This window comes from Nicotiana tomentosiformis, chromosome 9 (assembly GCF_000390325.3).
Source record: "Nicotiana tomentosiformis chromosome 9, ASM39032v3, whole genome shotgun sequence".
NCBI classification, from domain to species: Eukaryota; Viridiplantae; Streptophyta; class Magnoliopsida; order Solanales; family Solanaceae; genus Nicotiana; species Nicotiana tomentosiformis.
Window position 1 is genome coordinate 95,928,708 of NC_090820.1, and position 26,643 is coordinate 95,955,350.

At 39.4% G+C, this 26,643-nt stretch overlaps 2 protein-coding genes across 2 annotated transcripts; one reads left to right on the forward strand and one right to left on the reverse strand.

The window, feature by feature from the left end:
• The first annotated feature begins 12,737 nt into the window (after positions 1–12,737).
• LOC138899231 (uncharacterized) lies at positions 12,738–13,470 on the forward strand. Its single transcript, XM_070185372.1, has 2 exons — positions 12,738–13,025; positions 13,246–13,470. Exons 1-2 carry the CDS (start codon positions 12,738–12,740, stop codon positions 13,468–13,470), a joined length of 513 nt encoding a protein of 170 aa, XP_070041473.1.
• Positions 13,471–15,756: 2,286 nt separating this feature from the next.
• On the reverse strand, positions 15,757–16,164 carry LOC138899232 (secreted RxLR effector protein 161-like). The gene is made up of 3 exons (XM_070185373.1): positions 16,013–16,164; positions 15,963–15,969; positions 15,757–15,840 (listed from the first exon to the last, which is right to left on the reverse strand). The coding sequence occupies exons 1-3, from the start codon at positions 16,162–16,164 to the stop codon at positions 15,757–15,759; spliced, it is 243 nt and encodes an 80-aa protein (XP_070041474.1).
• Between the last annotated feature and the right edge of the window lie 10,479 nt (positions 16,165–26,643).

Below are 26,643 nucleotides of genomic sequence, written 5' to 3' on the forward strand. Positions count from 1 at the left end.
TTTCCCGTTAGGAACTTTGTTATCGAGCCAAAGTGTGATGACCCGATATGTTATTTTTTTAATTTTAAATTTTATTTATGTATTTCGAGACCTCGAATAGCTCCATTCTGCCTTCCACGATTTGCGTGCACAATATGTATCTATTTTCGGAAATTTTAATGTGAAAAACGAAAGAAAATATGCAATTTTGCCTTTAAAACTCATTTGAGTTGACTTCGGTCAATGTTTAGAGCAAACCGATTCAGATCAGCATTTTGACGATTTCGGTGGGTCCGTATCATGATTTGGGACTTGGGCGTATGCCAGGAATCAAATTTGGAAGTCCGTATCTAGAATTATCTCAATTTGACGGAAATTAGAAATTTAAAGGTTTAAAGAATCCTTAAATTTGGCCATAATTAGATTTTTGTTGATACCGGGTCCCGATATGGATTCCGAGAGTTTGATCAGCTTCATAACAATGTTTATGACTTATGTATAAAATATAAAGTTATTCCGAGGTGCGTAGGAACGTTTTCCGTTAGTTTTTGAAAAACTAAAATAAAATAAAAGGTTTGATTTTATAAAGCTTGAATTTCCAAAGTTTGACCGGAGTTTGATTTTTGAGCAAACGAATCCAGAATAGATTTTTGATGATGTCCATAGCTTCGTATGGTGATTTTGGACGTAGGAGTGTGTCCGGATATTTATTTGAAAGTTCGTAATTGATTAGGCTTGAAATAAAGAAAATAGAAAGTTAAGTTTGGAAGTTTGATAGGAGAGTTGACTTTTTGATATCGGCATCGAAATCCGATTCTGGAAATTGGAATAGCTCCGTTATGCCATTTATGACTTGTGTGCAAAATTTGAGGTCAATCGGACTTAATTTGATAGGTTTCGTGATCGAATGTAGAAGTTGGAATTTCATAATTTCATTAGGCTTTAATTGGGGTGTGAATCATGTTTTTAGCGAAGTTTGATGTGATTTTAGGTCTCGACTAAGTTCGTATGATGTTTTAGGACTTGTTGGTATATTTGGTTGGGGTCTCGGAGGCCTCGAGTGTGTTTTAGATCATTTTGGGCTACTTTGGATGCTGATTTTCTGATATCTAGTGTTGTTCTTCGCGTTCGCGAGGAGCCTCTCGCGTTCGCGAAGAAGGATTTGGCTTCTGGGATTTTGTTCTTCGCGTTCGCGAAGAAGGAAATCTATATTGCAATGGTCTGACTTTGGAGGCTCATATCTCGCAATCTATATGGAATTTGGAGATGATCCAAAAATGAAAGTTGTAGCCCTTTGTATCTAGTATTCAGAAAGGTAAAGCATTTTTCATTTGGAGTTGTGTACCAAAGGTTATGGTGGATAAAATACACTCTGTGTGGGAAGAGTTTGGAAATCTTTGTTGCACAGGGCTGACTTTGGAAGCTTATATCTTGCAATCTATAAGGAATGGAGAGATGAGCAACAAATTAAAGTTATAGCTCTTGGAGTCTAGATTTCAGAAAATTAAACCATTTATTATTTGGAGTTTTGTACAAATGGTTATGACCATTATACTAGAGGTTGTCTGAGAAGCGTTTGAAAATGGTTGTTGGAGAATTTGTTCATCGCGAACGCGAGGGAAGGGTCGCGAATGCAAACACAAAGAACAAACCCCTGGGCAGCAGAATAAAGTCCAAATTCATCTCATTCTTTCATATTTGGACCAAGGAAGCTCGGGTGAGGCGATGTTTCGAGAGTGTTTCAAGGAAAACATTGGGGGTAAGATTTTCTAACTTGATTTTGGTTAAATTGCATGAATCTATTGTTGTTTTTATCACTAAATCAGTGAATTGGGTTGAAAATGGTAGAAATCCTCTAGAATTTAATTTAAGATTTGAAGGGCGATCCGTTATCGGAATTTGATAATTTTGGTATGGTTGATCTCGTATCGGAATGGGTGTTCGGATTTTGTAAAACTTTTGTTGGGTTCTGAGGGGCGGTCCCCGAGCTAACTTTTTAGAATAGAATTTTAAGTTGGTGTTTTATTATCCGGAATTCTTTCCGATGAAGTTTAATGAAGTTGTACAATTAATTTGGATAGTTTTGAGCTGTCCGGAGGTCAATTCAAGCAAGATGGCGATTTTGGAATATCAGCATAACTTCAAAAAGGTAAATATCTTTCCTAACCTTGAGTGAGGGGACTTACCCCTTAGCATTGAGCCTTATGTGGAAATTGTGTGATTGGAAGCCGTGTACGCGAGGTGACGAGTACGTACTCGGGATTATATGTGTAAAATTTATTGGTTTAATGTTTTAGGCATCTTTATGTATTAAATTGGATAATTATTGGCATCTGGTAAATCCTTGAATTATCACGCCTCATTCCTTATTTGTCGAGTTTGTATTTTATATAATAATTTGGTGGTGTTGTCACTTGGATTTTATGTGAATTCCGTGTGTTTGTTGATTGATATTTTTCTTGGAATTAAATTCATGATAGAATCTTTATCTGCAAATATTTATAAAATAAGTTTAAATTGAGAAGTTAATATAATTATCAAAAATTTTGATTAATGAAGGCGTTGCCCTATACTGAGTATTTTTCACCTCTGTTGATTATTTTGAGGTTTTATATACGTTGTATGGAGCCTTGGGCTATTTGTTGAGAAATATATTGATTCTGCTACATATTTGTAATTTGGTTGTGGTCAGTGTCAAATTGTGATATGAATTGTCGTATTGTGTTGTGGATTAAATACTCTCCTTGATGTTATTTATGCTTCCTACCTTGTTTGTTAATGATATACATGTGCTTGGTAAGGAAGAGTGTAAAGCACGAAGGGTGATGCTGTGCCATTTGAGAGTGTAAAGTACAAAGGGTGATTCCGTGCCATTTGAATTATATTATCATGTGAGGGAGAGTGTAAAGCACGAAGGGTGATGCTGTGCCATTGAGAGTGTAAAGCACGAAGGGTGATGCCATGCCAATTCATTTATATTATCAGGTGAGGATGAGATTAAAAGCACGAAGGGTGATGCCGTGCCATTATTTTTATATTATCATATATTCATGGCACGAAGGGTGTTTCCGTGCAGGCGAGAACGAGAGACATACATTATATTGTGATATCGTTTTGTTGTGTATATATTGATGACTTTATCTTGAGATGTTATTGTGCACCTATGTTTTCTATGTGACTTGTAGTCGTTGTTGCTTCCTGTGTGCCTCCACTTTATTTCTTTTATTGTTATTGGCATTTCTCCCACCTAGTTGGTACTGTTATATGTATGCACGGTGAGAAAGATATAAATGCACGAAGGGTGTTACCGTGCCAATTGATTTGATCTACATATATATATTATGTGAGAATGAGACAATATATTGGGTGAGAATGGGACAAGTGTACGAAGGTATTGCCGTGCCATTTGATGTGATATGTTGAATATATTTCTCACGCTAGGAAAGTTAAATGAGGTGTCACATGGTGACTTTTATTTGAAAGAATTATATTAGAAAGATATTTATTTGAAAGAATTATATTAGAAGGATATTTACTTGAAAAAAGTATATTTGAAAGATATTTACTTGAAAGAATTATAATCGGAAGATATTTATTTGAAAGAATTATATTCGGAAGATATTTATTTGAAAGTATTATAGTCGGAAGATATTTATTTGATAGTATTATATTCGAAAGATATTTATTTGAAAGAATTATAATGGAAATATATTTATTTGAAGGAAGTATATTCGAAATATATTTATTGAAAAGGACTATATTCTAGAAACTTTTATTGAAATACTTTTTGATAAAAGATGTATATTTTGAAGTACTTGATTAATTGGTTGTACCTGTGTTTATTATTCGTTTGAGTAATATTTATGGTGTTCCTGCTGTCTTGCTGTTTAAATCACTAGTTGATTGGTGTTGCTATCACTGCTATTTATTTTCTATTATTTTTGTATGCAATATTGCACAGATTATTTAACTAGTGAGTGTCTTGACTGTACCTCGTCACTACTCCACTGAGGTTAGTCTTGATACTTACTGGGTACCGAATATGGTGTACTCATACTACACTTCTGCGCATTTTTGTGCAGAACTAGGTATTAGAGATATCAGACTCGGATAGAGTTAGAGTGTGATCGCAAGAATTCAAGGTAGAGCTGTTTGGTCGTCACAGTCCCTTGGAGTCTTTCCATTTTATTGTACTGTTAATTATTAATCAAACAGTATTGAGTATTCGATCCTTGAGATCATTTCATGTATTCAGTTAAAGTTCGTGACTCAGTATTACCAGTCTTGGGAGGTTGTTGTAATTATTTCCGCTATTGGTTTTGACATTAGTATTTAATTATATGTTAAAAAAACAAAATAAAAGGCTTGAATTGAAATTATAATCGACTTACTTAGTCGTAGAGACTAAGTGCCATCACGACTCCTGTAGTAGGAATTTGGGTCGTGACACAAAGAGTATCTAACCATCACGCAGTAGTTTGTCGTTTCCATGCCTTGTCATTTAAATGTCTTATTTCTGCTAATGGCATTTCCTTCGTAGTATGCTTTACGTTGCTGCCTCGTTATAAACCTTGCTAGAAAAATCCAATTGGGATAAAAATTGGATGAAAGGAAAAAGAGTGCAACACATACTTTCAGAATAAGCGATGTTTATCAGCAATAATACCTTTTGAGGTGAGTTACGTTCCAGTTGATCGGAAATTTGACCCCATCTTGATTTTCTAGTTCGTACGATCCTTTCCTGGTGATAGTTGAGACCTGGTAAGGGCCTTCCCATGTGGGACCCAACTTTCTTGAATTGAATTCTGATAAATGTAGATTTTAACTACTTATTAATACCTTATTGCTTTAGTTTTAATCTAAAAGTTTTGATTATTTCCCCCAAAACTAATGAAGTTGTGCAAATTGTAGGAATGTTGGAGAATAGGACCTTAACGAAGAAATCTAACTCCAATATAAGTGTTCCGGCTCATAAGGCAAGAAGGAGTCAAGCAGGCCAAATGTGCGGTCCGCAGAATAAAGTGCGGACCGTAGAATCACCTATGTGGCCGTCGATCTGGTGACTGAAGCCTAGAGGATGATTGGAAATGTGCTGACCGCACACAATTTGTCCGACCACAAAGCATGGTCACACTGACAAGAATTCAAAAAAGTGTAGAGAGTGTACAAAATGACCAAGTGTGAAGCCTTGCCAAAAGTGCAACTGCAGAAGGAAAAGTGCAGTTGCAGAAGCTGAAGTGCAGCCACAGACCAAATTGTGCGGCTGCAGAAATCCTCCACTTGCAGAACCAAGAAAAGTGCGGACCGCACATAGAATTGTGTGGCCGCATAACCTCCCGAAGGGTATTTTATTAGCGAATTGTGGGTCATTATAAATAGACAGGAAACACTTTTTAGAGCATGTTTTATATTTTTTAGTGTTGTAGCCATTACCTTTTACTACTTTTGGTATTTGTGACCATTTTGGCTGAAGAATCTTTAGTTTTATCAATTTAATTAGTTCTTCTTCTTTATTTTCTTCAATTTATATTATGAGTAGCTAGATTTTCCCTAGGGTTGTGACCCAACCCTAGTGTGTAAACCTTATGTGAACTAATCTAATGCTTGTTTATGATTGGGTGTTTATTATTTAGCCTTGTTCATGCATTATTTCTAGAATTAATGGTTTCCAATATTGATTCATGCATATTTGACTTGGTTCTTACTGGAGAAAGAGAGATTTAGTCTAGTTAAACTTGGCTAACAAAAAATTATGCTAGTTAAATTTTTGCCTAGCCTAATTAAGATGTTTGAACTAGAGATTGAAAAAATCAGACTTGAGCTCATATCAACTATTTGAATCGATACCTAATTGTGGTTGAGAAAGCCAATTTGGGAAAAATCACTCTATAACCGAGAGGTATTGAGTGGGTAATTTAGAGTTGAGAGTTATACCCCTGTCAATAAAACAAACATTAACGTAATTTATCCATTAGGCTAATACCTAGGTGAATGTTACACCCTTAGACCTTTTACCTATTTGATAAAAATAACAAAAACAATTACTCATTTTCTAGCCCCTCTTCCTTAGTTGATCATTGCTAGTGTTAATTTTAGAAGTAGATAATAAAAATCCCTTATTTGGAAGTGTAATTAAGCTATTTCATCTATGCTCATCAAGTGTACACCCTAACACCCATATTTAACTCTCTATGGAAATCGACCCCGACTCTTATTGGGTACTATTCTTCCAACGATCGTTTCCACTCACTATTGAGTGTGGATTAGGCGTGGATCAATTTTTGGCGCCGTTGCTGGGGAGTGTTAATGGTGTTAGCTATATATTTGAATGTGTTTTTGAAATATCTTCTTTCTCTTCCATGTTACTAACTTTTTGAAGAAATCATAGGTACAAACATTGCGAATAATGAGCTCAAAAATATGCCATTGGGGGACTTGGACGGTGAGGAAGAACAACTCGATGAGGTAACTTAAGTGCCACAACCTAATCGGCGAGGCCGAGTGCCACAAGACAATGTGCCATTACCACCCCCAACTCTACCACCTCAACCACAAGCACCACACCAGATATTGTCCAACAAAGGTTATGGTAGTGCAATAGTCCCCCATCGTATTAGGGAAGACAACTTTTAAATCACTAGTGTGATGTTCACTTTGCTTTAGCAATGAGGCCTTTTCACCGGTGTACCAAGTCAAAATGCCTATAAATATTTGAAGGGCTTTGTGGATACATGTTGGGGGAGGAAGCAAACTAATGTTTTAGAGGATGCTTTGAGGCTAAGGCTTTTTCCTTTCTCTCTATGGGATAAAGCTTTAGATTGGTTCGAACGTTTGCCAAATCATTCAATACATACTTGGGATGAGTTGGCGGCAAAGTTTATTGCTATGTTTTACTCTCTCGGGCACATGGCTACTCTTCATAATGAAATTTTGGCATTCAAGCAAGAGCCCAATGAGCCGTTGTATGAGATTTGGGAGAGATATCAAACAATGGTGAAAGAGTGCCCGAACAATGATATAACTGACAACATGATTCAATAAACCTTCTATCGTGGTATCACTACTACAAACGAATATGTGGTCAATCAATTGGTTGGTGAAAACTTTATGATAACACCGTATGTGGAGGCATGTGAAATTCTTGATAAGATAGCAGAAACATCATCGGCTTGGCAATATCGATCTAATGTTCCACAAGGTGATCCCAATATGATATACCTCCACAAAGAGTTGCAAGACCATGGGCAAGCCATTTCTGAATTGACAACAAAAAATGACTCAACTAGCAAATGCCCAACTTAATTAAGTGTAAGCTCTTAAGGAAGTTCATGCTATGGAGGGAGTTAATATTTTGATGAACAAGAAAAAGACTAGGGGTCCACAAATGCAAACCCGAGTGGAGAATTATGTGTACGATGATTGTGGTTTGATCAAGATGATTCTTATCATGAGCAAGATGAGGAATTTCAATATATGAACAATTTTCAAGGGCAAAAAAATAACAAAAAAATAATTCCAAGGATCAAATCAACAACAATGGTGATCACAAAATAATCAAGGCAATTGGAATTCTAACAATAAAGTAAATTGGCATGATAACAACAATCAAGAAAATTGGAGTGGAAATAAGAAAATTGGGGGGACAACAATCAAGGTGGTCGGGGAAACAATCAAGGCAACCGGGGGTCGAGTTTTCAAAGTCCCCCAATATAGATGATGACCAAGTGGTATAAGAAGAAGAGATACCAAACAATGTTGTTTAAGCAAATGATGAGTCTCCAATTGATATTGATGATAGTGTTGAAGAGACTCAAGAGGAGGTGAACCCGTATAGGGAGCACATTATTGACATACCAGAACTAGTAGTGCAAAAGGCTAGGGAACCATTGCCTAAGCCTCCACCTCCCTATCCTCAAAGACATGCCAAACAAAATGGTGAGATTCAATTAAAGAAGTTCATTTAAATGATGAAGAGTCTTTCAATCAATGTGACATTGGTAGAAGCTTTGGAACAAATGACTGGTTATGCAAAGTTTATGAAGACATTGTAACCAATAAGCGTTCAATGAATTTTGAAACTATCAAGGTAACTCATCAAGTGAGTACAGTTGTTCATTCCATAGCTCCTAAGTTGGAAGATCCCTATGCTTTCATGATTACTTGTACAATTGAGAGTGTCGAGTTTGCTAAAGTTCTTTTTGATCTTAGGGTAAGTGATTGATGCCCTACTCGGTTTTCAATACTTTGGGAATTAGGCAACCAAGACTCACTTCTATGAGGTTGCAAATGACCGATCGTACCATGAAGAGGCCGTTGGGTATGATTGAAGATATTTTGGTCCGGGTTGATAAGTTCATTCTTACGGCGGACTTTGTTATTTTAGATTATGAGGTTTATTATGAAGTTCATATCATTCTTAGGAGACCTTTCCTTGCTACGGGTAAGGCTCTTTGTGATGTGAAATCCAAAAAACTTACTTTCCGGGTTGGTGATGAGCAAGTGGTATTCCATGTGTGTAAGTCTATACGACAACCAAATAGCAATAAGGTGTATTATTTTGTGGATTTGGTGACCGATGTTATTGTTGATGATACTAGTGCTGCAATCAATGTTGGTGGTATGTTTGAAGACGTTTTGTTAAATTTTGATGATGACAAGATGGATGGTTTCATTGAATGTGTGAATTCTTTGCAAGGAATGGGGCCATACAACCATGCAACCCGAAAACTATCTTTGGATCTTGAGAATATGAAGACTCCTCCTACAATGCCATCTATTGAAGAGCCACCAACTTTGGAGTTGAAGCCATTGACTCCACACCTTAGGTATGAATTTCTTGCCATTTGTTATACTTTATCGATTATCCTTTCCTCTTATTTGACTAACGTGCAGGTTGATTCCACATTGGCGGTGTTACAAAAGAGGAAGAGGGCTATTATGTGTACTTTGCCGGATATTTGGGGAATAAGCCTCATATTTTGCATGCATAAGATCAAGTTGTAGGATGTTGCTAAATTGTCCATTGAACATCAAAGAAGACTCAACGAGGCTATGCAAGAAGTTGTCAAGAAGGAGATTATCAAGTGGTTGGATGCTAGGGTTATCCACCACATCTTCGATAGTTCACGGACATCTCCGGTTCAATGTGTCCCAAAGAAGGGGGCATGATAGTGGTTACCAAAGATAAGAATGAGTTGATTCCTACAAGAACGGTGACCGGTTGGAGGGTTTGTATGGACTATCACAAGCTCAACAAAGTTACAAGGAATAATCACTTTCTAATTCCTTTCTTATATCAAATGCTAGATATATTGGCTGGCCATGCTTTCTATTATTTTCTTGATGGGTACTCGGGCTAAAACAAATTCTCATTATTCCAGAAGATTAAGAGAAAACAACCTTTACATGTCCCTATGATACTTTTGCTTTCAAGATGATGTCATTTGGGCTGTGCAATGCACCAACGACTTCTCAATGGTGTATGATTGCTATTTTCATGGACACGATGGAGGAGTACCTTGAGGTTTTTATGGATGACTTCTCGGTGGTTGGGGATTCTTTTGATGAATGTCTTTCAAATTTGGACGAAGTGTTGGCTAGATATGAAGAGACCAATTTGTTGCTCAATTGGGAGAAATGCCATATCATGATTGAGGAAGGCACTGTCCTTGTCCATAAAATCTCAAGGAATGGAATTGAAGTTGAAAGGCAAAAATTGAGGTGATTTCTAAGCTTCCACCCCCAACTTCGGTGAAGGGTGTGCGGAGTATCCTAGGCCATGCGGGTTTCTACCTACTCTTTATAAAAGATTTCTCTAAAGTGGTGAACCCATTGTGTAAGATCCTTGAGAAGGATGCCAAGTTCCATTTCAATAATGATTGTATGAGGGCTTTTGAAATATTGAAGCACAAGTTGAGAACTACTCCTATCATTACCTCTCCAAATTGGAGTTTGCCTTTTGAACACATGTATGATGCAAGTGACGTAGCGGTTGGGGCTGTTTTGGGGCAACGTATTAACAAAGTTTTTCATTCGGTTTATTATGCAAGTAAGATCGTGAATAGTTCCCAAGACAATATACCGTTATGGAAAAAGAGCTCCTTGCTATTGTGTTTGCAATTGAGAAGTTCCGCCCGTACTTGATGGGTGCCAAAGTTATTGTCCACACTGATCAAGTGGCGCTTCGCTATATTATGAGCAAAAAGAATCTAAAGCTCGATTGATTAAATGGATACTCTTGTTCCACGAATTTAATATTGATATTCAAGATAGAAAAGCTAATGAAAACCAAGTGGCAGACCACTTGTCACGATTGGAGGAGGAGGGGAGGCCACATGATGGACTTGAAATCAATGACTCCTTCCCCGATGAGAAACTTTTGGCAATTTCAATGAAAGAGGTGCCATAGCTTGCGGACTTGACAAATTTTATTGTGAGTTTAATCATTCTAGATTAGTTCTCTTCAAACCAAAGGAAGAAGATCAAGAGAGACTGTAAAGATTATTATTGGATGAAGCATACCTTTTTCGGGTTTTTACGGATCGGGTGATTATAAGGTGTGTACCGGAAGAAGAGCAACGTGATATTCTTGGGGCTTGTCATTATTCGCCATATGGTGGTCATCATAGTGAAGCAATAACGGTGGCCAAAGTTCTTAGTTATGGTTTCTATTGGCCTAACTTTTACAAGGATGCAAGTGACTTAGTGAGAAGATGTGATGAATGTCAACGTGCCAGTGGAATTTCAAAGAAAAATGAGATGCCTCTCACAACCATCTTGGAGATTGATATTTTCGATGTTTGGGGAATTGACTTTATGGGCCCTTTTGTGAGTTCATGTGGAAACACTTAAATCTTGGTCATGGTGGATTATGTATCCAAATGTGTTGAGGCAGTCGCCTTACCCAACAATAAGGTGAGAAGTGTAGTGGCTTTCTTGAAGAAGAATATTTTTACAAGATTTGGTATTCCACGTGCAATTATAAGCAATGGGGGGTCACACTTTTGTTACAAATCTTTTGACACTTTACTTAGCAAGTATGGTGTTACTCACAAGGTCATGAATCCTAATTATCCACAAGCCAGTGGGCAAGTGGAAGTCTCCAATCGGGAGTTGAATGTCTCCATACCAGCTAGTGTTTGGGAAAGCTTGTCATTTTCTGGTGGAACTAGAACACAGGGCAATGTGGGATTTGAAGAAATTGAATCTTGATTAGGATGTAGCCGCTTACTTGCGGGTTGCACACTTGAATGAATTGGATAAGTTCCAGTACCATGCATATGAGAGTTCGTCTTTGTACAATAAAAGATTAAATTTCTTCATGACAAATATATTTGGAACAAAGAGTTCAAGGTGGGTGATCTTGTATTGTTATTTAACTCAAGGTTGAGGATGTTTCCCGAGAAGCTCAAGTCAAAGTAGAGTGGTCCATTTGAAATTGTTAGTGTGACACCTTTCGATGCATTGGATTTGAAGAACAAGAACAATAAAAATATTTGGGTCAATAGTCACCTGATATTTGGGAAAGGTTGGAGATAGCCACGTGGTGGTTGTTATTTACTTCACTTGAAAATGCTTTGACATTGCGTCGTGCCGCGATGTTAAATTAGGCGCTACAGAGTTGAGTGCTACATGAAAAATGGGTGGACATAAAAATGACTAAGTGTTGTTGATACCCAATTTTGCACTCATATTTTTATAAACATCATATATGTTTAAAACTATCATTCCTGTATCATCACCAATTTATCAGAGTCATATAAGTATTTTCTATAACTTATTCATAATTTTTAAAAGCTTTAAAATAGATTTTCTTGCATTTAAATTACTTGAATATGTATTGATTACCCTCTAAATTATTTTGTGGTGACTTAAGCATCCGAATTTATTATTTGCATCCACATATATGTCTCATAATAGTTTAATTTGTTTTTATATAATTATATTTTTATTTTTAAAGCTATTTTATATAATTTTGCAATAATAGCCTATATTCTATACATTTTCGGGTTGAATATAGTAACATTTTCCCCTCTCTCTCTTGTCTTCTTTTCCACCCTCTGTCACAGCCCACCACTACCCACCCCACCCCTGTCTTCTTTTCCTCTCTCTCCTGCGTTCTTCTTCTTCCCCGTTACTCCCCTCCCCCCTTTTTTGCTTTTCAGATCTCCCCCTCTTTTTTTATATTTCCCTTTTCTTCTTCTCCTTTCTTTCTCTCCCATATACCTCGTCTCTTCCAACCCCGTACCCCTATTTTCTGATGCACTGATCTAGCCTAGCGGGGGTGGTGGTGGCGGCTGAGATAATTTTCCGGCGAGCTTCGGGCAAAGCAGGCGGGAACTTCCAAAACATAGCTGTTGTGGACAACACATTTCTCGGCACTCGTGGTGACTTCAGGTTCTATTGTTTTTGCTTTGAATTTTCTATTCTGCTCGCGGGAGTTGGTACCTCCCATTTTCCAGTTTCCCTTTGTTGTGTGAGTTAAATTGCTGGTATCTTACCTCGTACTAGTTTATTTACCGTATTAGTGTGCTTGTTGTTGCAACTTGTATTCTTCTGGTTTGGTTTGTTGCCTTGTATGATAGTGATTCCCCTTACTCTGCCGTAGGTATAGTGGCTGTGGTCTAGGATGGTCGAGTGAGGTCATGTCCTCGGGAGGAACGGCGGGTGGGGCAGGAGGTAGGGCAGGGTTTAAGGGGTGGGGCTGGAGGGAAGGGAGGTAAAGGGAACAAGGGTGTCTGTAGGTTGAGAATTGGGTCATGGAACGTAGGTACATTGACGGGTTAATCTATAAAGTTGGTGAAGATCCTCCAGAAGAGGTTAGACGAGGGAATGATAGATTGATGATTATTAAGTTGGTGGTTAGAGAGTGCACCCTAAACATCGTTAGCGACTATGCGCCGCATGTGGGCCTAGATGAGGAGGTTAAACGGTGCTTCTGGGAAGGGTTAGATGAGATAGTGCGCAAGGTTCCGCCTGCTGAGAAGCTATTCATAGGAGGGGATTTCAATGGGCATATTGGGTCGACCGCAAGTGGTTATGGTGAGGTGCATGGAGGCATCGGTTTTGGTGATTGCGAACTCTAGATTTCGGAAGAGGGAGAGGCATTTGGTTACTTTTCAAAATGTGGTGGCGAAGACCCAGATTGACTATCTCCTCCTCATGAGGTGTGACATAGTGTTGTGCAAGGATTGCAAGGTCATTCCGGGTGAGATACTCGCGACGCAGCATAGGCTCTTGGTGATGGACGTTGGTATTATGTTAAAGAAGAGGAAAAGGTCTACTCGAGGAAGACCGAGAATTAGGTGGGGAGCCTTAACTAAGGATAAAGCCCAAGCATTGGAGGGGCGATTGTCGGCTTTGGGAGCTTGGAGGAGCAGTGGTGACGCGAGCACTATGTGGTCAGCGACAACAAACTATATTAGGAAGGCTACCAGAAAGGTGTTAGGGGTCTCGACGGGCGTATCTGGTGGACACAAAGGAGACTGGTGATGGAATGAAGTGGTCCAAGGTAAAGTGGAAACAAAGAAGGCGGCGTACCTGAAGTTAGTGGGGAGCATAGGTGAGGAGGAGAGGCGAGTGTGCATGGAGAGGTATAAGGCAGCTAGGAAGGAGGCTAAGTTAGCGGTCACAGAGGCTAAGACTGCAGGTTATGGTCGTATGTACGAGGAATTGGGGAAAAAAAGTGGGGAGAAGAAGTTATTCCGGCTGGCCAAGTTGAGAGACAGGAAGGCTCGGGATTTGGACCAAGTGAGATGCATCAAGGACGAAGATGGTAGAGTATTGATGGAAGATGCCCAGATTAAGAGGAGATGGCAGACTTACTTTCATAAACTTCTGAATGAAGAAGGGGATCGGGATTTTGTGCTAGGCGAATTGGAGCATTCCGAGAGTCACCGTGACTTTGGGTACTGCAGGCGTATCGAGGTTGAGGAGGTCGTGGGAGCTATGCATGAGATGAGTAGGGGCAGAGCGACCGGGCCAGATGAGATTCCGGTGGAATTTTGGAAGTGTGTGGGGAGAGCAGGTTTGGAGTGGTTGACTAGGTTGTTTAATATTATTTTTAAGGGGAAGAGGATGCCGGATGAGTGGAGGTGGAGTACGGTGGTTCCATTGTATAAGAACAAAGGTGATATCCAGAGTTGTAACAATTATAGGGGTATCAAATTACTGAGTCATACCATGAAAGTGTGGGAGAGGGTGGTTGAAGCGAGGGTAAGGATGACAGTGTCTGTATCCGACAACCAGTTCGGGTTCATGCCGGGTCGTTCGACTACAGAAGCTATACACCTTGTTAGAAGGTTGGTGGAACTATACAGTGAGAGGAAGAAGGATCTACACATAGTGTTTATTGACCTAGAGAAAGCGTATGACAAGGTTCGTAGAGAAATTCTCTGGAGATGCCTGGAGGCAAAAGGTGTGTCGGTTCCCTACATTATGGCGATTAAGGACATGTATGATGGGGCTAAGACTCGGGTTAGGACAGTAGGAGGCGACTCTGAGCATTTTTAGGTTGTAATGGGGTTACACAAAGGTTCTGCGCGCAGTCCGTTCTTATTCGCCCTGGTGATGGACGCGTTAACACACCATATTCAAGGGGATGTGCCATGGTGCATGCTATTCGCCGATGACATAGTTCTGATTGATGAGTCGTGAGCCGGTGTTAACGAGAGGCTGGAGGTTTGGAGACAGGCTCTTGAGTCTAAGGGTTTTAAGTTGAGCAGGATGAAGACAGAATATCTGGAGTGTAAGTTCAGCGCTGAGCCAGGAGAAGAGGGCGTGGATGTGAGGCTTGATTCGCAGGTCATCCCGAGTAGAGGCAGCTTCAAGTACCTTGGTTCGGTTATCCAGGGGGAGGGGAGATCGACGAGGATGTCACACACCGTATTGGGGTAGGATGGATGAAGTGGAGGTTAGCATCTGGAGTCTTGTGTGACAAGAGAGTGCCACCGATACTCAAAGGTAAGTTTTATAAAGCGGTGGTTAGACCTGCCATGATGTATGAGGCTGAGTGTTGGCCCGTTAAGAACTCACATATCCAGAAGATGAAAGAAGCAGAAATGAGGATGTTGCGGTGGATGTGCTGGCACACTAGGATAGATAAGATTAGGAATGATGATATTCGGGAGAAGGTGCATGTGGCTCCCATTGATGACAAGATGAGAAAAGCGAGGCTTAGATGGTTCGGACATGTTCAGAGGAGAAGCCCAGATGCTCCGGTATGGAGGTGTGAGCAGCTGGTTGTGGATGGCATGGGAAGAGGTAGAGGGCGGCCTAAGAAGTATTGGGGAGAGGTGATCAGGCAGGATATGTCGAGGCTCCAGATTTCTGAGGACATGACACTTACTAGGAAGATGTGGAGGTCGAGTATTAGGGTTTTCTTCTAAAAGGAGACTTCCAAATGTTCACACTAGTTCACATTATGTTGTCAAATTTAATAAATCTCTACCTTGGCAAGATTCCACTCTTTCAATTTTCTCTCACTGATAAATTTTGATTGTATCTTTAACTTCAATCTTCAAAGTTCAGTAATGTTGATCAAGTTAAATAATGTAGAAACTTGATCGCAGTCACTACTTTTGTTAGCATATCGGCAGGATTGTCTGTAGACCGAATATATTGCACCATGACTTTTTCTATAATATCTCGTGTAAAGTGATATTGAACATCAATGTGCTTCGTCTATGCATGATAAATTTGGTTCTTTGTTAATTAGATAGCACTTTGACTATCACAAAATAGTGTGATGCTTTCTTGACTAATACCAAGCACTCTAAGCTACCCTTGAAGCCAAATTGCCTCTTTTACAGCCTCTGTAATTGCCATGTACTCTACCTCAATAGTAGACAAAGCAACATTTAACTGCAAAGTAGACTTCTAACTAACAAGTGTATTTGCAAAAATGAAAATATAACTAGTAGTTGATCTACGCTTTTTCAAATCACCCGCATAATCTAAGTCACAATATCCAACCAGATACTAACTATCTTCCTGCTCAAAAATCAATCCAACATCAACATTATTACGAATATACCGTAAAATCCATTTTACAGCTTGCCAATTCTCCTTTCCTGGATCATGGATATACATGCTTACAACTCTGATAGCATGTGAAATATCAGGTCTTGTGCAAACCATTGCATACATCAAGCTACCAACGAAATTCACATATGGTACTTTTGACATTTACTCTTGTTCAGCTTCATTCTTCGGCGCCATAGCAGCACTAAGCTTAAAGTGAAGTACAAGCGGAGTGCTAACCGACTTCATGTTCTCATTCATGCCAAATCGATCTATTACTCTCTTCAAGTATTCTTTGTGAGATAGACATAATTTCTTTGAATATCTATTTCTATTTATCTCCATGCCAAGAATTTTCTTCGCCTCATCCAAATCATTCATCTCAAACTCCTTTCTTAGTTGAATCTTCAATTTCTCAATTTTCTCTTGACTTTTGAAAGCTATCAACATATCATCAACGTATAGGATAAGATATATAAAGGATCCATCCTCACGCTTGCGGAGATTCACACAATGATCGTATTTGCGTCTTCTATACTTTTGCTACAACATAAACTTGTCAAATCATTTGTACCATTGTCTAGAAAATTATTTTAATCCTACAACGATTTTTTAAGTTTGCACACCATATTTTACTTTCCAACAACTTTGAATCCTTCTGGTTGAGTCATACAGATTTTTTCTTCCAAGTCTCCATGTAAAAATGTAATTTTTACATCTAACTGAACTAGTTTCAAATTCAACTATGCTACCAAATCCAATAAAATATTTATCCTCCAATGCATTCCACAAGCATTGGTAAGATCGAATGGTACCACAAGTAACGCAGTTGATAATTTTTCCATCTTTTTCTCCTATATTATCTGGTTTATTTTCTTTTATGTCAATGTCTAGCCCTTGTTGAAAAAGGACACCAAGAACCTCAGCTTGCCACATCCCGAAATATCCTGACCCGTCAAATATTTCAACTGCAAATTTCGCATTTGACATAATTCTTGTCATAAGCGAAGTTGGCAACGACGTATTACTGACACTCGATATGGACTCTTCATTTTTATTGTCTCCCATTTTTGCTATATATACTATTTATTTGCTGACACTACAGAATACCAAAGTAATTCTTTTCTGCTGTGAAAGTTCAAACTATGCTGCAACCACAGAGAATACTCAGATAGAACCTTGGCTCCGATACCAATTCTTGCGGAAACCGAATGTATAGAGAATGATTAAATCACAACTACTATATCTAAAGGTAGCTAATAAATAGTAAGTGGGATAATTAAAAAATATCAAAAATTAACGAGGTTCGACAAAATTTGATTTTTGCCTAGTTCTCGGACACAGTCAACTCAAACTTTATTTTACCCCAAAAATACAAGTGAAATACTACAAGAGAGAAAGAGGACTTAAATGCCTTAGGATTTAAAGACAAAAATATTATAAAAAGATATTCAAAGCAATGCCTTGTAATTTTATTATAGCAATCTTTCATCAAGGCCCATGTCGGGGCCAAGAAGGTCCAAGCTCGAAAGGCAGACATATTCAGGATTTCGCAAGGAGAGTCCAAGTTTTTGTAGGAGTTCGTGGCCTGGTTTCAGAAAGAAAGGATATTGCTACTGGTCGTGCCAGATGAATGGGCAGCTAAGGCATTTGCTAAAGGGCTGAACCCGAGGAGCTCATACGACTCCCGAAAACTGAAAGAAAGCATGCTCGAGTTCCAGGAAACTACATGGGCAGACGTTTATAACTGTTACAAATCTAAAATAAGAATAGAAGATAATGAACTCGGGTTCCCGAGTTCAACCAAGGGTCGAGATCGAGAAACGAACAAGGATAAATCGAATGATGATTTTGACGCATATCAATGATCTTCTAAGGGCAAGGTTTTGCCCAACAAAAAGGGCCGAAGGATGCGACAAAGGCTTTCAGTCGGCGGATAAGTTCACACCCGATAAAAGAAATGACCATGGCTAGAATAATAGGTCATTGTAAGATAAAGAGGTATCGGGTTCCCAGGATTCCACTTATTCCAGACTGTCCAAGTATAATTGTAACGTCAACATAGTGGAGATGGTATCGGCAATAACGAACATCAAGGAAGCACAGTTCCCGATGCCGATGAGATCTGATCCCAGCCAAAGAGATACTAACTTATGGTGCGAGTATCATGGGACTAACGACCACCAAACTGGGGACCGCCGATATTTGTGCGAGTAGGTGGCGACGTTGTTGAAAAATGGCCTTCTCAGAGATTTCTTAAGCGATCAGGCCAAATACAATTATGAGCACAATCGGGATAACACAAAGCCCTCGGAGATAGGTGAATACACTCCCCTACAAACCATCAACATATTTTGGGGGAAAACGAGATCAACGATGTGACCTTTTCGGTAGCAAAAAAGACAAATGTGTCGGTGACTCATAGCTAAAGACTCAGAGAAGTCGCCAAGGATGACATCACATCCACATAAGAAGATTCTAATGGACTTCTACCGCCGCACAACGATGCCCTTGTAATCTATCTTAACGTTCTCTATTTGAAAATCAAATATGTTTTGGTGGATCCAGGAAGTTCAGCCAATATCATTCAATGGAGTGTGTTGGAGCAAGCCAAGTTAACCAGCAACATCATTCCAGCCACAAAACTCCTCGTCGGGTTTAACTTAGCAAGCATGACAACCCGATGTGAGTTCCTACTACCCACAAATGTCAAAGGGGGCATAAAGACTACATTGTTTGAAGTAGTAGATAGCGACATGGGTTATGACATAATTCTTAGCAGACCATGGCTACACGAGATGAAGGGCATGACATCAACATATCACCAACTTCTGAAATTCCCAACTCCAGGGGGAATCAAACTAATAAGAGGAGATCAACCGGCGGCAAGGGAGATGAACGCGATATCAGCTGTAAAGGTAAGGAACATGTGGCATAGCAATTACAGGAATCAATGCCTGCTCCCTATTCAAACGAAGATAACAAACGGGAGGAGCCGTTGAAAGCCTATCAGGTACCAAGGTATTTCCAGGTACCGGAAGAAACGGACACAACCAAATCCACAGCAGAAGAACTCGAATATGTGGCATTGTTCGAGAGTTCCTTGAAATGGAGTTCCAATTGGGGAAGTGATTAAACCCCGAGATCATGTCAGGATTTATAGAATTTCTTTAAACTAATATTGTTTTGCATGGTCGCACTCAGATATGACATGCATCCCACTAGAGGTGGTCGTGCACAAGTTCAGCCTAGACCCTAGCATCCCTCCAGTAAGGCAAAATAAGTGTCCGTTCGTCGAGGTAAAAAATAGGTTTGTCAAAGAAGAGGTAACTCGATTGCTCAATATCTGTTCAATCTAGGAGGTATAGTATCCCGACTGGCTAGCTAATGTAGTAGTAGTTCCAAAAAAGAATAATAAATTTTGCATGTTTGTAGATTATAAGGATCTGAATAAGGCGTGCCCAAAAGACTCATTCTCATTGCCATACATTGATCAAAATTATTGATGCAATGGACGGGCACGAGTTGATGAGTTACCTCGATGCCTATTCCGGCTACAACCAAATAAAAATGAACCCGGAGGATCAGGAAAGAACTTCGTTCATAACTAACTTAGGCACATATTACTACAATGTGATGTAATTCGGGCTTAAGAATGTCGGAGCCACATATCAGAGGTTCGTGAACAAAATGTTCGAAAAGCAAATAGGAAAAACAATGGAAGTTTACATAGATGATACGATGGTTAAACTTTTGAACGCAGGTGATCATCTGAAACACCTCCAAGAAACCTTTGACATCCTAAGGAAGCACAATATAAAGCTTAACCCCGAAAAATGTGCATTCGGAGTCAGCTCCGGTAAGTACTTGGGTTTCTTGTTGTCACAAAGGGGGATCGAAGTCTATCCTGACAAGATTAAAACCATCAAGGATATTACAGACCAGTTAACAAATGTGAAAGAATTCCAAAGGCTAACCGGAAGGCTGGCCGCTCTCAGAAAAATGCCATTACTTCTTCTCACTTCTAAAGAAAAACAACAACTTCAAATGGAATCCAGAATGCCAGCATGCTCTAAAAGATCTGAAAAGGTATTTATCAAGCCCTCTGTTACTATCAAAATCGGAGGAAGGTGAACAATTGCTAATATACTTAGACGGTTTGGCGCTAGCGGTAAGTGTTGTTCTAGTCTGGGAAGACGAAGGTACGCAATCTCCGATCTATTATGTTAGGAAAATTTTAACGGGAATTATCCGCACCTCAAAACATTGGCCTTAGCTCTCATAATCCTCGAAAGCTTAGGCCTTACTTTCAATACCACCTGATAGCCGTGGTGATAATGATTTCACTGCGAAATGTTCTTTACAAACCTGAATTGTCTGGTCGACTAGCCAAGTGGGCAGTCAAAATGAGTGAATTTGACATCGAATATAAACCCAGGAATGCAATCAAATCACAAGTTTTGGCCGACTTCGTGGCCAATTTCAGTCCTGGGCAAATGCCTTTGGCCACCAAGGAAGCAGTGATGGTGTCGAAAGCGACATCAGGAGTTTGGACCTTATTCATGGATGGAGCATCCAACGTGAAAGGGTACGAGCTTGGGATAGTCTTAATTACGCCATCGGGAGAAATCATGAGGCAGGCCATAAGAGTGTTCCCTTGACTAATAATGAAGCCGAGTAAGAGGCTCTAATTGCAGGACTTGAACTCGCCGGGGGACTAGACTCACAGGTAATTAAAATCAAATGTGATTCCCAACTGGTGGTGAATCAGGTATATGAAATCTTCGACACCAAGGAGGAACGCGTACATCAATATGTGGTGAAAGTTCAAACTCTGCTCGCACGGTTCAGGGAATGACCAATCACCTATATCCCAAGAGAAGAAAATAAAGAAGCAAATGCATTGGCCAATCACGGCTCATCCACTGAGATGAAGGGATGAGATTCCGGTACGGTCGTACATATGCATGCACTTGGAATTGGATGTGGACAGTTATTATTAAGTAAATGCGACCAACTTGGTCTAGGATTGGAAAAATGAAATCATCGACTACCTTGAGCACGAAACATTGCCCAAAGATCCGAAGGCATCCCGAGCACTCCACACAAAAGCAGCTCGTTACAGATTCTGGGGAGAAAAGTTATACTGAAGCTCATTCCAAGGCTCGTCGGCGCAATGTTTAGGAGCCTCCAAGTATAATTATGTCATGAGAGAGGTTCATGAAGGAATCCATGGAAATCATTCAGCTGCAGACTCGTTGGTATTAAAATTAGTTAGGGCAAAATACTATTGGCCCCGAATGGAACAAGACGCTAAGGAGTTCGTTTAGAAATGCGACAAGTGTCAATGCCATGCGCTATTAGTACACCAAACGATAGATCTATTGCACTCAGTATTATCACCATGGCTATTCATGAAATGAGGGATGGGCATAGTCGGTTCGCTGCCGCCGACTCCCATTAAGGTAAGGTTTGTTTTGATCTTAATTGTTTACTTCTCTAGTGGGTTGAAGCACGTCCTTACCAGAATATTGGTCAGTGTGAATTGTTCGATTTCCTGTAGGAGAACATAATTCGTCGGTTTGGAATATCGAAGGATATTGCTTGCGACAACGGGCCACAAATAATTCCTTGAAGACTTGAAAATCAAAAGAATCAGATCTTCGCCATACCATCCGAGTGCAAATGGACAAGCAGAATCGATGAATAAGGTGATTATTCAAAACCTCAAAAAGATATTAGAAGCAGCCAAAGGCAAGTAGCCCGAAGAGTTATCGGGAATGCTATGGGCATACCGGATAACGACCAAGTCAAGCACGAAAGAGACAACCTTCTCTCTCGTATATGGAGCAGAAACTCTGGTCCCGATTGTAGTAGGAGAACCTATCTTGAGGTACTATCGGGCGGATGGCGAAACAAACAACGAAGTATTGCTAGTCAAATTGGAGTTGCTTGACAGCCGTAGTGACTTGGCGCACATAAAGATGGTGGCCCAGAAATAAAGAACGGAAAGACACTATAATAGAAGGGTCAATCTCCGCTATTTCAAAGTGGGAGACTTGGTTTTAAGAAAAGTGACTCAACACACCCGGGAACTTGATCCACGCCTAATACACACTCAATAGTTAGTGGAAACAGTCATTGAAAGAATAGTATCCAACAAGAGTCGGGGTCAATTTTTATAGGGAGTTAAATATGGGTGTTAGGGTGTACACTTGATGAGCATACATGAAATAGATAAATTACACTTCAAAATACGGGGTTTTGTTATCTACTTCTAAAATTAACACTAGCAATGATCAACTAAGGAAATTAGGCTAGAAAACGAGCAATTGTTTTTGTTGTTTTTATCAAATGGGTAAAATGCCTAGGGATGTAACCTTCACCTAGGTGTTATCCTAATGGGTAAATTGCGTTCATGCTTGTTCTAGTAATCGGGGTGTATTATACCTCTCAACTCTAAATTACCCACTCAATACCTCTTAGTTATAGAGTGATTTTGCCCAAATTAGATTTCTTAAGCCCAATTGGGTATCAATTCAAATAGTTGATATGAGCTCAAGTCGGATTTTTCCTATCTCTAGTTCAAACCATTTAATTAGGCTAGCCAAAACCTTAACTAGCCCAATTACTTATTAGCCAAATATTTGTAGACTAAATCCCTCTTCCTCAAATAAGAACTAAGTCAAATAGGTATGAATCAATATTTGCAATCATTAATTCTAGAAATAATGCATGAACAAGGCTAAATAATAAAGACACAATCATAAACAAGAATTAGATTAATAACCTATAAAGTTTACATACTAGGGTTGGGTCACAACCCTAGGGAAAATCTAGTTACTCATAATAAAAATTGAAGGAAATAAAGAAGAGGAACTAATTAAAGCCATAATACAAGATTAAATTGATAAAACTAATGATTCTTCACCCAAAATGGTAAAAACATACCAAAAGTAGTAAACGATAACGGCTACATCACTAAATACTGTAAAATGTGCCCTAAAAGGCGTTTCCCATCTATTTATAATGGCCCGAAATTTGCTGACAAAATTACCAATCAGGAGTTTCTGCGGTCGCACAATTCTATGTGCGGTTCGCACTTTTCTTGGTTCTTGTAGGTGGAGGATTTCTGCAGCCGCAGAATTTGGTCTACAACTGCACTTCAACTTCTGTGGCTGCACTTTTGGCCAGGCTTCACATTTAGTCGTTTTGCACACTCATTGACCTTTTTGAATTATTGTTAGTGCTACCATGTTTTGCGGTCACACAAATTGTGTGCGGTCTACACTTTTCCAATCATCCTCTGGGCTTCAGTCTTCAAATCTGCGGACGTAAAGTTCTACGGTCCGCACTTTCTTCTGCATCTTCAGAATTACTTCTGCGGACCACACTTTTGGCATGCTTCACTCTTTCATGCCTTATGAGCTGGAACACTCCTTTTTAGTTAGATTTCTTGGTTGAGGTCCAATTCTTCAACCTTCATGCAGTTTGCACAATTTTATTAGTTTTGGGAACAAAAATCAATACTTTCAGACTAAAACTAAAGCAAGAAGGTATTAATAAGTGGTTATAATCCACACTTATCAATTCCCCCAAACATAAGTCATTGCTTGTCATTAAGAAAATAGATTATTTCTCACCTCCTCAAAGTGAAAGGTCATTTCAAGAGTCAATTATAAGCCACTCATACTCAACTGGGACCAACAATTACCCACAATACTCATGCATTTTCAATAAGGTGACAAATCACATATTATGAACATATAGTTCCAATGTGACATTCTAGCTTCAAGAATTTACTTTACTAATCAAGGACTCTTGCTCTATCATGTAGATTATGGTGGACTACAAACTCTTCCCCCTTTACCTTCCATTTGCCAAGCTCACTTCAAGAGTTAGCACTCAATTTTTATATCAATGAATGGTTCACTCTTCTCTCACAAAATAATATCACAAGTAAGGAAGGCTTACCCCTCATGTAGATCACTACTAATATAAGCTTACTCGGTTCAAAATCAAGTAGAACTTCTTTTGGGTTGTAATGAAGGTTTTTGGATTGGGGTAGGATACCATATGGGATACGTGGTTACACCCTTCCTTAAGCACTCCGCATTTTCATTTCTTGGCTCACATTTACCAAATCTTAGAGGCTTTTCCTTTTTCTTGGGGGGCTATACAGACTTGACATCACTTTTTCTTGTTCATTTCATTCTTTGTTTTCTATCTTGATGCTCATACTAGAGATAGTTTCCTCTTTTTGATTTTATCAACCTTCATTTTTATTCTCTTTTTGGCATTTTGTTTTGTCTTTTCTTTTCTTGCCTTTTTTTTCATTGGGATCATTTTTTCTCTTTTTGGTTCATTGATACCTCTTTCAAATTTCTCAACTCTCCCCCAAACTTATGTCTTAATCCATTTATTTCATAAGAATGTTAAGGAAGGTCCGGGTGCCAAGAGAGGATTACCATAAAACAGGTAAAGGCTTATAGCGTGGTTGCCAGGTGAGAAAGGCTAAAGGCTCAAAGGGGATTGACTAGGGATAACAAACATTGGTTGACAATAAAAAGCTCAAACGGACCAAGAAAAGCCTACAATCATTTTCCAAACCATGCAAACTTAGGATTTCGCCTTGAAGCACATTCAGAGCAAGTTCTAGACCATTCACACAAATACTTGGACTAGCAACGGAAAATCACCTCACCCCTTATGCAACTAGACTGTAAAAGAGGATAGAGTCTAGAGCCTACAACAATCATAATCAAGTTAAAGATCACTATGGTCCAATTAATCACTCAATGATTATCAAAGTCAACTCAAGAGTCTCAAAGTCATTAACTAGAGTTATTTTCTTTCAAACACCTTGTTTCAAACCATAAGCATGCAGTTAAGTGTGTTGGTGCCAAATGAAGCATGAATAGCTCTTTTTAGAGAATGACTTGATTAGGGCTTTTATTCATAACTACTACTATTATTATTACCTAAACAAAACAATGGGCTCGTTCCCCTAAGAAGGTTGTCACACCATCCATCCTCGGGAAGAGTCACCCGGTTCACACAAAAGATTACATTTGGAAAGAACTGTGGCATTAAAAACCCAAAAGGCTTATTATCTAAACTAGTATGAAAAACATGAAAACTAATAACATAAAAAGAAACTACTAACAAAATAAAAATGAAAGTAAACAATTAAAGAAGCTAATGAAAGCAATAACTAACAAAAGATAGATAAACTAAAAAGAAACAAAATTATCCATTTATTACCGTCCAAATGCATCCAAATGTATCAAATTTATCAAATAAACCCCCCCCCCCCCCCCTCCCCAAATAAAAGTAAGCATTGTCCCCAATGCTTAACAAAATAAGAGTGAAAGGAGAGAGGATGAAGAAACTCCCAAAGCATCCTTGGACATCTTAGTGTCCCCAGCAACATCAACTCTTGTCCGCTCAGCCAATTGTATATCATCATCATCATATCTGTGAGTGGCGGGAGTGGCAGGAGTGGAAAACATCGCATGCACTGAGTCAGCCGTGTCGGCAGCAAGGCATGGCTCATCAGACTGGCCAGCTAGTGCAACATGTGCAGATAGGTCTGCGACGGACTGGTCTTGGTCAAACAACATATCAAATCGTAAATCCCCATCTGTCGCTAGTCAAGTCACCTCTTTCCTAATCTTATCCACTAAATTTTTGTTGGCTTGAGACTTTCTCATCGTCTTTGGTCAAATCCTCAATAACTGAGCCATGTTATAGCAGAGTGTACATGATCAACTTCCGATTGTCCAAACACTTACACAGCTTCTCATTAAACTCAGTAAAATCCTGCAGTTCTTGTGTGGATGATTGCCCTACAATAGTACTAGATATCTCAGACATCTTTGAAGTAGTTGCTTGCATCCAATTGTTAAGATTCGCCAATGTCTGGGAGACTTCAAATATTGAAAGTAGGCTTGTAGGAATGGGCACCGGCCTCATAATTGGACTAGGGACTGCACTAAGAGCTGTGGTAGGAGCTGTTGACGGAGCTGAAGATGGTGGCAGATGCAATGCTGCTGCACTGGTAGAGGGCTTAGCTGATGTAGATGGAATATTGGTTGTGTCAGAAACTATAACTATCGGCTCATCAGACTGGCCTGTAGTAGTAGAAAACTGAGCGCTCTTCTTCAGGTTGGTCGGATCCTGCAGTGAGTACCACTCAAACGACTTCTTTAGCTTCACCTTTGTATCAAATGTCTTTGGCTCTACCTTTGTGACAGTGAGGTACTCTGTGATAGTGCTGGGGTAGAGGTAAGCCGTGTTAGTCTGTTGCACAACCAATGAGATATTGGTAGACATTAGGGCACCCACATTGCTCAGGTACCCTGCCATGATAGAAGTTACTTGAACTGCACATGCAATAGGCAAGTTGTTCTCATTATGTCATGTGTCAAGCCTATTGCATACAAAGGTCTGCCAGGCTTTTGCCTCAAATCTCAATGTACTCCGCTGAATGGGTACCTTAACAGTGATCCATGATGGAGGTGGTCCTGGTGCTAAGATGTTAGCAAGCCATGGTCAAGCCTCTTCTTTTAAGGACACCGTCTCTAGGTACTCATTTGGCTCCAAATCCTCAAAACCCAAGTATGCGTTCAGTGTGTGCTGGTC

Excerpts from the sequence above, each read along its gene's own strand:
- LOC138899231 (XM_070185372.1), top strand. The coding sequence starts at position 12,738 with ATGGAACGTAGGTACATTGACGGGTTAATCTATAAAGTTGGTGAAGAT. Across the intron at positions 13,026-13,245 it reads CCGCAAGTGGTTATGGTGAG|AAGAGGAAAAGGTCTACTCG; the intron begins GTGCATGGAGGC and ends ATTATGTTAAAG.
- LOC138899232 (XM_070185373.1), bottom strand. The coding sequence starts at position 16,164 with ATGTCAAAAGTACCATATGTGAATTTCGTTGGTAGCTTGATGTATGCA.